Here is an 11,248-nt window from a genome sequence, read left to right as displayed (position 1 = left end):
TAGGCTCTCAACCCTTTTACCTATCAAACTAGAAGAATCACAAGGTGATTTGTGCTGGAAAAATAGTAATCAGATGGGTGCTCATTTCAATCTTGCTCTTATCCTTTTAGCTTTGGCTACTCCCATTGCCTTTGCTGATGATCCCAGTCCCCTCCAGGACACTTGTGTTGCTGTAAGCGACTCAACATCTGCAGGTACATCCATTTCTTGTCCTTATAAGGGTTTCTCTTGTGTTTATACTAATGAAAATGTATTTGATTCACAGTGTTCGTGAATGGGAAATTCTGCAAGAACCCAAAGCTTCTCACAGCCAATGATTTCCTCTTCGAAGGACTTGACAAACCTGGGAACACCTCTAACAATCTTGGGTCGAAAGTAACTCCAGTGTTTGTGGATCAGCTACCTGGGCTCAACACACTAGGCATATCCCTAGTTCGTATAGACTTTGCACCATATGGTCTCAACCCTCCACACACACACCCTCGAGGCACTGAGATACTTGTAGTCTTGGAGGGTGCCTTATCTGTTGGTTTTGTAACCTCCAACCCTGATAATCGCCTCATCACCAAAGTCCTCAACAAGGGAGATGTTTTTGTATTCCCTATAGGACTCATTCATTTCCAATATAATCAAGGAAAAACTAATGCTGTTGCCCTCTCAGGTTTAAGTAGTCAGAACCCTGGTGTAATTACCATCGCAAATGCTGTGTTTGGATCCAAACCTCCCATTTATGATGAAGTTCTTGCCAAAGCCTTCCAACTTGACAAGAAAGTAATTGATTATCTTGAAGCTCAATTCTGGGTGAGCAACTAGGAAGGATATTAGGAATATGAGTTGATGTATTTAGTATCTATGGTGTATCCAATCCTTATTATGTAATGGCCTAATAGCATAAGTAAGTTTTTCTGTCTATGTGATAAGTATCTCTCTCTCTCTCTTTTATTATGTAATGTCCTAATAGCAGAAATAATTATCTAGGTGGTCTTTGAAATGCCACCAATTCTGCTGACAGCACTAAGGAATGGTTTGTTTTTTGAACACACGTGACCACTGCTTGAGAATCACACTCTATTGCCAGATTTTGACTCCAGTGGAAACTATACATTTCAGAACATAAAATAAAGTTGCAAATTCTGCTATGAAATTTGTTCCCACACCTTCATATATTGCATAACAGACTAAGCAAGTCCCAATCGTAGCTCTAATAATTCCTCCAACCCCTGAACAACCTGGATTTCACAGAAAACATCCATCAATGTTCAGCTTGAGGAAGTCACTTGGGCGCTCCAGTGAAGCCCTAAAAATCGATCAGAACATGGGCATGTAGTGGCTAGTTCCAAATTTATAGAAAGTAAGAGGTCTGTCATGGATCTGACCTGGATGGGAGCTAAAGTTGAGAAGTCACAGATGTCCTGGAGGATATATCAAATCTTCTTCTATTCCTCTTAGACCAAATATGATAGGGGATAATAATTGCCAGAGGCAGATCTTACCACTAGACACTGCATTACCTTTTCTTCTCCACCATGAGAAAAGGCTTTCAGTCTCACGAAGTCCAGACCATCTCTGATTGAAAAAAATTCAACTTAGCTACCCATAAGGAAACTGAATACTCACAATGAATTAAAAAAATGGTCAAAAGTTTCCACACTTTTGACATGGAGAGAACACCTTAACATTATAGGCACAAATTTGTCAGCAATTTTATCATGAGAAGGTAGAGTTCAATGCATCAGACGCTAGCCAAAAATAGAAAGTCATGGATGTAGATCCTTCATCCATACCATTCACCACTATCCCCTGTTCAGGCTTTTATCCCTGATTTTTTTCCCATGCAGATGGCACAGAGAACTTACCTGAATCTGTTAATGATCAGATTCTTTTGTCCTTCATAATAACTGAAGGAAGAAAAGGGACACTCAAAAATATCATAAAAACCTATGACTAAATAATCATACTTGAAAAACCATTTATCTCACACAAATTATTTCTCTTAATCTCTTTCCAAAGGAAAAAAAAAAGTTGTTAAAATTTTTTAAGGAAAAAAACTATTCCTGAAAATAACCATCTAAAGGGTTATGAATTTTTGTTGATCCTGTAGAAGTGCTGCTTTCCATATGGGTGATCCGACCTGGGGCTATGATCACTGCCACATAGACCCTAGTTTTTTCACCATTTTTTTTATATGATGCATTATAATTTCAAACGTAAGTAAATATCTCATTTTAGGATTATGTCTATTAATATTTTGGTCAATTTATGTGCATCAATAACCTAAAATGCTCTAAATAAATTTCTCATTTCAGGAGTATTTCTATCTGTCTTTGATTATATGCTTTTGTGAGTCAAGCTACTCTCGCAATTGATCTGATAATATCTATCTAAAAAGAAAAAAAAAACCCTTTAATCAATCAAACCATGCACATTGTTTTTGGGGCAGAAACCTTCAAAACAAAATGTCTTATTCAAGATAAATACTCTTCGTAAAGAGTTTTACTTCTTGACCACTACATATCATTCCTTTCATATATGTATATGATATTTCATACATGGCGAGCTTCTTTTGCTGGTGTTGTAAGAACATCACCACCTCTGCAGCGATTATACGGTGAACAACCTCTTTGTGGAGGATTAGCTTGAATAGGTGGTGTATTTGGAGGAAGATCCCTTCCAATTGCAGGGTACCCTATGTATTTATCAATACGATCTCCATTGACGAAGCCAGTAATGCGTGCACCATGGGAGGCTTGCAGTCGCACTGCAAACAACAACCCAAGCAGGATCCCAACTATTAGGATGGAGAAACTGCGAGTTTTCTCCATTGTTATAGAGCATAGAATGGATAGCTAGGGTAGATAAGGATATCACCTATTTATACAAATCTACAATAACATTAGTTTTCCAAAAAATTAAGGTTTGCCTGGTTGAAAGTGTTTTCATTTATTTCCTTTTTTCCTTTTTTAAAATCATTTATTGATTACATTGCTATGCATAATCATGAACCCTATCAGTTTATCTCAGGAAAGGTCTAGATTGTTTAGGATACAAAATAACCGTGCTAACCCCCGGTTCCATGCGCAGAAGATGCTCCTATGCTGGTATTGTCCACGCCAAATTGACAGAGTTCTATTGCACACTTGTCTAGTATGATAATGCGTTAATTAGGGCATGTGGGTACATGTGGAGATTACTCATCCTTTATAAGTAAATTCATTAGTATGTGGTATAAAATAACAAAAATTGTTAAAAAAAAAAATCCATTAATGTGTCACCGTAATAGGAGCGTGCAATGACTACTATACCCCTATTGAGGGCATCCTCCTAGCATTTATGTCACTTTTATTATGAAATCTATTTTTTCTACTAAAATCCCTCTAGTTTATAAAGATAATTTTTTTTTTTTGGTTACTTCGTAAAGATATGAATGTTTATTGTGTTGGTATGATGTCTTGTATTCCGTCATAGTTTAATCCAGAGAGTACTGGTGCAGTTCCTTGACAGGCAGAACGACGGTCCCGCTAGCCAGTTAGTTGGCTGTGAGGGTTGCAAGGGGGCAGGAGGCCCCCCTACATAGCGCCCCCCACTCGAATTTTTTATTTGAGGGCAATTGTGTACTTTTCGGATTAGGGTTTTTCACTGTATATTTGTAACGAGGGTTTCTTTCTCTGTAATGTAAATAATATTGAGAGGTATGAGGGATGAGCGCTGTAACCTTATTCTCCATTGATAGTGAAATAGGATCTCATCTCACTAGGGACTTAGGCAATCTTGCCGAACCTCATAAATCTATGTGCATTGCTTGTTCCTATTTTTCCATTATCTTTTGCATCGTTTTAGGATTGCGTTTCTACATATTGTTCACTTAAGAGCGTGCTTGGAGATTGATTAGTGGATCAACACTCCTTGTAAGTGCATTGGTACTACCATGCCCTATTATTCCACTCCCTTACTCCCTATCCATTGTGCTCTAGTGGGTGTTCACTTCCCCTTTGGATCATCGTAACGGTGGGTCAAACTTGACAAAAAAAACAAAAAAAATGTGGATTTTAAAATTTTAATAGTTTCGTTGTATATATCACAAAGCTGACGTGTATGTTAGTGATGAGATTCCTAGAATTTGTAAAGATTTCTTTTTGCAATACTAGCATTAACAATCAATAAATAAAGAAAAAAAGGGAGAGATGACACTACATGACCCGGTAGTATTGTCAATCAATGCAAGGGCAAGTAAGGGGTAGTGTAGTCTTTTCATACCTGCTATGTGTGGGCATAGACCCCTATGCCAACACAGGGGTGCCAATAGCATTATACACATAGCATCAACAAGAGCAGATTTTCTTTCTTTTATGAGGGGTGGGGTAGTCATTCTGCCCTCTCTATGTCTTGGCGTAGGGCCGTACTACCTTTAAGACTTCTTTCTTTTAAAAATGAATTTGATGAAAGAACTATGCCATCTAGCTTAGAAAACACCAGAAGCATAGGCCAAACTAATGGAAAAGTTTTATTTCATAGCGTTCGTGAATGCAAAATTTTGCAAGAACCCTAAGCTTGTCATAGCCTATGATTTCTTCTTAACAGGGTTCAACACAGCTGTGAACACCTCAGACAGACTTAGGTTGAAAATAACTCCTGTGACTGTGAACGAGTTACCTGGACTCAACACACTAGGCATATCCATGGGTCGCATGGACTTTGGACCATATGGTCTCAACCCTCCACACATACACCCCTCCAGGTAGAGAGATCCTAACAGACTTGAGGGGTACCCTATATGTTGGCTTCATAATCTCCAACCCCGAAAATCGTCTCATCACCCAAATAGTCAGAATCCTGGTATCATCACTATCACAAATGTTGTCTTTGGATCGAAGCCTTCTATATCAGATGATGTTCTTGCCAAAGCCTTCCAACTTGACGAGAAAGTGGTTGATAATCTTCAAGCTAAATACCGGACCTGAACAACAAGGATACTAGAAAAAATTATTTTTTTGTATTTGTATCTATGGCATATCCTATATTCACTATGGATTGGCTCAATAACATAAAAAAGTTTTTTTTTTTGGATCAAGTTTGATCCACACTTGGACTCCATTCAAGATAAAAACCTATGAAAAAGGGAGAGGTTAAATGGAGTCCAAGTGTGAATCAAATGCCAACTCGAACTCGTAGAAGAACTTGATCTATACTTGTGTGTGTGCGCGTGCTTGCTTTCTATTATTGTGATTGAGAGTTCATGAGGGTAATAAAATAAGATTTGAGCTACAGGACATATAATGCTCAAGAGGATCCAGTTCCAGGTACAACCTCATCATGCATTGGGTCTTCCTGCATTGCCAAAGAATAGGGATCATCTGCACATGAGACCACACCCAACACAGAGATGAGGGGAGCCCCCACCCCCCCCAAAAAAAAAAAAAGGACCAAGAGCATGCATTAACTCCTCCCATCTCCATGAGGAGTGGCCACGGAAGGAGAAAGAGCTCAAAGAGATTTTTTTTTTTGCTAAAGGTCAGCAAATTGTATTAAAAAGAAAAAAAAAGAGAGAATTACAGAACCACTTTAGAACCCTGCATCACATTCGGCATGGCCATCAGCAAAACAGAGCTCCAAAGTAAAGGAAATTACATAACCTATAACAAGGTCTATGTGTAAATCCCATTCCAAATCAAACAAAATAAAAGCTGAAGTTGAATTCCATGCAGTAGAACTTCTAGTAGCTGTTGCATGTTCTGCTATTCTGTTCGCCACAGTATTAATTTCACGGTAGCAGTGAACAAAGCACCAAGAGATATTATCTAGGTAGTCTGAAAGCACCAAAGAATGGTTTGCTTTTGAACAAAGTTTTTTTTTTTGGATCAAATTCTCTTATTCTCGTATGGTGTTTGATCCACACTTGGACTCCATTCAAAATAAAAACCTATGGAAAAGGGAGAAGTTAAATGGAGTCCAAGTGTGAATCAAATACGAACTCAAACTCGTAGAAGAACCTGATCTATACTTGTGTGTGTGTGTGCGCTTGCTTTCTATTATTGTGATTGGGAGTTCATGAGGTTAATAAAATGAGATTTGCGCTACAGGGCGTACAGTGCTCAAGAGGATCCAGTTCCAAGTACAACCTCACCATGCGCAGGGTCTCCCTGCATTGCCAAAGAGTAGGGATCATCTGCACATGAGACCATACCCAACACAGAGATGAGGGGAGCCCCCACCCCCCGGCAAAAAAAAAAAGAAAGGACCAAGAACATTCATTTACTCCTCCCATCTCCATGAGGAGTGGCCGCGGAAGGAGAAAGAGCTCAAAGAGAATTTTTTTTTCCCCCTAAAGGTCAGCAAATTGTATTAAAAAAAAAAAAAAGAGAGAGAGAGAGAATTTCAGAACCACTTTAGAACCCTGCATCACATTCGGCATGGCCATCAGCAAAATAGAGCTCCAAAGCAAAGGAAATTACATAAACCTATAACAAGGTCTATGTGTAAATCCCATTCCAAATCAAACAAAATAAAAGCTGAAGTTGAATTCCATGTAGTAGAACTTCTAGTAGCTGTTGCATGTTCTGCTATTCTGTCTGCCATAGTATTAATTTCACGGTAGCAGTGAACAAAGCACCAAGAGATATTATCTAAGTAGTCTTTGAGATGCCACCAATTCTACTGAAAGCACCAAGGAATGGTTTGCTTTTGAACAAACATGACCACTGCTTGAGAATCACACTCTTTTATCGGATTTTTATCTCCTTTGGAAATTGTACATTTCAGACGATAAAATAAAGCTACAAATTCCGCCATGAAAATTTTTTCCATGCCTTCATATATCGTATAACAGACTAAGCAAGTCCTATTCGTAACTCTAATAATTCCTCCAGCCACTGAAAAATCTGGATTGCCCAAAGAACATCCATCAATAATCAGCTTGAGAAAGCCACTTGGGTGCTCTAAGGAAGCTCTAAAATTTGATCAGAAAGTGGGTATCTAAGTACTAGTCCCAGTTTTTTAGAAAGTAAGAGGTTTGCCATGGATCTGACCTAGATGGGAGCTAAAGCTAGCTGAGAAGTCCCAGATGTCCTAGAGGATATTCTTCACTTTGGTGCTAACAGGAGCATGCTAGCTATCAAATCTGCTTCTATTCCTCTCAAACCAAATATAATTGGGGATGATAATTGCCAAAGACAGCCAAATCATGCCACGGAACACCGCATTACCTTTTCTTCTCCACCATGAGAAAAGACTTCCAATCTTAGAAATCCAGACCATCTCTAATAAAAATAATTCAACATAGCAGCCCAAAAGGAAATTGAATACTCACAATGAATAACAAAAAAGGTCAAACGTTTCCACACTTATGCACAGAGAGAATACCTTGACATCATACACACAAATTTGTTAGCAATTTTATCATCAGAAGGTAGAGTTCAATGCATCACACGCCAGCCACAAATAGAAAGTTGCGGCGGGTGTAGACCCTTCATCCATACCATGCGCCACCATCCCCTATTCAGGCTTTTATCACTGATTTTTTCCTGATGCAGATGGCACAAAGAACTTTCCTGACTCTGTTAATGACCAGACTCTTTTGTCCTTCATAGTAAGCAATGAAAGAGAAGGGACCCCCAAAAATATCATAAAAACCTATAACTAAATAAGCATACTAGAAAAATCCTTTTGATCTGATTTACCTATTTACTAAATCTAGGAATACAAATAATTTCTCTTAATCTCTTTCCAAAGAAGAAAAAAAAAAAATTTGTTAAAATTTTTGAAGGAAATAATATAGTCCTGAAAATAACCATCTAAAGGGTTATGAATTTTTATGTCTTTTTAAATTTTTGTATGGCCCAACGGGATTGCTAGCCTAGTGGAAGAAAGCCTTTACTCCATCACTGTTTGAGTTGGCTGATTGTGGGTTTGAGTCTGCATGTCCACTATCACTTATTGGTCCTATAGAAGAGCTGCTTGCCATATGAGTGATTCGGCCTAGAGGCTATGATCACTACCATGGAGACCCTATTTTTTTCACCAATTTTTTTTTTTTTTGATAGACACATTATAATGTCAAACGTAAATAAATATCTCCTTTTGAGTTTTGAAGAGTATTTCTATAGATATTTTGGTCAATTTATGTGCATCAATAACCCAAAATGCTGTAAATAAAATTCTCATTGTAGGAGTATTTCTATGGATCATTGATTATATGCTTTGGTGAGTCAAGCTACTAACTCAATAGATTTGATAATATCTATCTAAAAAAAAAAAAAAAACCTTTAATCAATCAAACCATGCACATTGTTTTTTGGGGCCACAAAAACCTTCAAAACGAAATATCTTATTCAAAATAACTACTCCTCGTCAAGAGTTTTGGTTCTTGACCACTACATATCATTCTTTCCACATATATTTCATTCATGGCAGGCTTCCTTTGCTGGTGGTGGATGAATAATACCTCTGCAGCGATTATACGGTGAACAACCTCTTTGTGGAGGGTTAGCTTGAATAGGTGGTGTATTTGGAGGACGAATCTTTCCAAATGCAGGGTACCCTATGTATTTATCAATACGATATCCATTGGTAAAGCCAGCAATGCGTGCACCATGGGAGGCTTGTAGTAGCATTGCAAACAATAACCCAAGCAGGAGCCCAACTGTTAGGATGGAGAAACTGTGAGTTTTCTCCATTGTTATAGAGCATAGAATAGATAGCTAGGGTAGATACGGATATCACCTATTTATACAAATCTACAATGACATTAGTTTTCCAAAAAATTAAGGTTTGCCTGGTTGAAAGTGTTTTCATTTATTTCCTTTTTTCCTTTTTTAAAATCATTTATTGATTACATTGCTATGCATAATCATGAACCCTATCAGTTTAGCTCAGGAAAGGTCCAGATTGTTTAGGATACAAAATAACCGTGCTAACCCCCGGTTCCATGCCCAGAAGATGCTCCTATGCTGGTATTGTCCACGCCAAATTGACAGTTTTATTGCACACTTATCTAGTATGATAATGCGTTAATTAGGGCATGTGGGGACATGTGGAGACTACTCATCCTTTATAAGTAAATTAATTAGTATGTGGTATAAAATAACAAAAATTGTTAAAAAAAAAATCCATTAATGTGTCACCATAATAGGAGCGTGCAATGACTACTATACCCCTATTGAGGGCATCCTCCTATCATTTATGTCACTTTTATTATGAAATCTATTTTTTCTACTAAAATCCCTCTAGTTTATAAAGATAATTTTTTTTTTTTTTTGTGACTTCGTAAAGATATGAATGTTTATTGTGTTGGTGTATGATGTCTTGTATTTCGTCATAGTTTAATCCAGAGAGTACTGGTGCAACTCTTCGACAGGCAGAACGGCGGTCCCGTTAGCCAGTTAGTTGGCCGTGAGGGTTGCAAGGGGGCAGGAGGCCCCCCTACATAACGCCCCCCACTCGAATTTTTTATTTGAGGGTAATTGTTTACTTTTCGGATTAGGGTTTTTGACTGTATATTTGTAGCGAGGGTTTCTTTCTTTGTAATGCAAATAATACTGAGAGGTGTGAGGGCCGAGCGCTGTAACCTTATTTTCCATTGATAGTGAAACAAGATCTCATCTCACTGGGGACGTAGGCAATCTTGCCGAACCTCATAAATCTGTGTGCATTGCTTGTTCCTATTTTTACATTATCTTCTGCATCGTTTTAGGATTGCGTTTCTACATATTGTTCACTTAAGAGCGTGCTTAGAGATTGATTAGTGGATCAACACCCCTTGTAAGTGCATTGGTACTACCATGCCCCATTATTCCTCCCTTACTCCCTATCCATTGGGCTCTAGTGTGTGTTCACTTCCCCTATGGATCATCGTAACGGTGGGTCAAACTTGACCAAAAAAAAAATGTGGATTTTAAAATTTTAAGAGTTTCGTTGTATATATCACGAAGCTGACGTGTATGTTAGTGATGAGGTTCCTAGAATTTGTAAAGATTTCTTTTTGCAATACTAGCATTAACAAACAATAAATAAAGAAAAAAAGGGAGAGAGGGCACTACATGACCCGGTAGTATTGTCAATCAATGGAAGGGCAAGTAAGGGGTAGTGTAGTCTTTTCATACCTGCTGTGCGTGGGCCTAGACCCCTATGCCAACACAGGGGTGTCAATAGCATTATACACATAGCATCAACAATAGCAGATTTTCTTCCTTTTATGAGGGGTGGGGCAGTCATTCTGCCCTCTCTATGTCTTGGCGTAGGGCCGTACTACCTTTAAGACTTCTTTCTTTTAAAAATGAATTTGATGAAAGAACTATGCCAGCTAGCTTAGAAAACACCAGACGCATAGGCCAAACTAATGGAAAAGTTTTATTTCAAAGCGTTGGTGAATGCAAAATTCTGCAAGAACCCTAAGCTTGTCATAGCCTATGATTTCTTCTTAACAGGGTTCAACATAGCTATGAACACCTCAGACAGACTTGGGTTGAAAATAACTCCGGTGACTGTGAACGAGTTACCTGGACTCAACACACTAGGCATATCCATGGGTCGCATGGACTTTGGACCATATGGTCTCAACCCTCCACACATACACCCCTCCAGGTACAGAGAACCTAACAGACTTGAGGGGTACCCTATATGTTGGCTTCATAATCTCCAACCCCGAAAATCGTCTCATCACCCAAATAGTCAGAATCCTGGTATCATCACTATCACAGTTGTTGTCTTTGGATCGAAGCCTTCTATATCAGATGATGTTCTTGCCAAAGCCTTCCAACTTGACGAGAAAGTGGTTGATAATCTTCAAGCCAAATACCGGACCTGAACAACAAGGATACTAGAAAAAATAATTTTTTTGTATTTGTATCTATGGCATATCCTATATTCGCTATGGATTGGTTCAATGACATAAAAAAGTTTTTTTTTTTGGATCAAATTCTCTTATTCTCGTATGGTGTTTGATCCACACTTGGACTCCATTCAAAATAAAAACCTATGAAAAAGGGAGAGGTTAAATGGAGTCCAAGGGTGAATCAAATACCAACTCGAACTCGTAGAAGAACCTGATCTATACTTGTGTGTGTGTTCGGGCTTGCTTTCTATTATTGTGATTGAGAGTTCATGAGGTTAATAAAAAAAGATTTGCACTACAGGATGTATAATGCTCAAGAGGATCCAGTTCCAGGTACAACCTCACCATGCACAGGGTCTCCCTGCATTGCCAAAGAATGGGGATCATCTGCACATGAGACCACACCCAACACAGAGATGAGGG

General features: G+C 38.4%; 2 protein-coding genes and 1 pseudogene across 2 annotated transcripts; all 3 read left to right on the top strand.

Annotated features, from left to right (window-relative positions):
- Positions 1 to 912, top strand: LOC122060083 (putative germin-like protein 2-1). The gene is made up of 2 exons (XM_042623255.1): positions 1 to 194; positions 266 to 912. The coding sequence occupies exons 1-2, from the start codon at positions 74 to 76 to the stop codon at positions 811 to 813; spliced, it is 669 nt and encodes a 222-aa protein (XP_042479189.1). The 5' UTR covers positions 1 to 73; the 3' UTR covers positions 814 to 912.
- Positions 913 to 4,490: 3,578 nt separating this feature from the next.
- On the top strand, positions 4,491 to 5,015 carry LOC122063585 (annotated as a pseudogene).
- Positions 5,016 to 10,330: 5,315 nt separating this feature from the next.
- Positions 10,331 to 10,798, top strand: LOC122063579 (putative germin-like protein 2-1). The gene has a single exon (XM_042627286.1). It carries the CDS (start codon positions 10,331 to 10,333, stop codon positions 10,796 to 10,798), a length of 468 nt encoding a protein of 155 aa, XP_042483220.1.
- Positions 10,799 to 11,248: the final 450 nt, after the last annotated feature.

Source organism: Macadamia integrifolia, chromosome 2 (assembly GCF_013358625.1).
Source record: "Macadamia integrifolia cultivar HAES 741 chromosome 2, SCU_Mint_v3, whole genome shotgun sequence".
Classification (NCBI taxonomy): Eukaryota; Viridiplantae; Streptophyta; class Magnoliopsida; order Proteales; family Proteaceae; genus Macadamia; species Macadamia integrifolia.
This window is presented reverse-complemented; position numbering and strand designations above follow the sequence as displayed.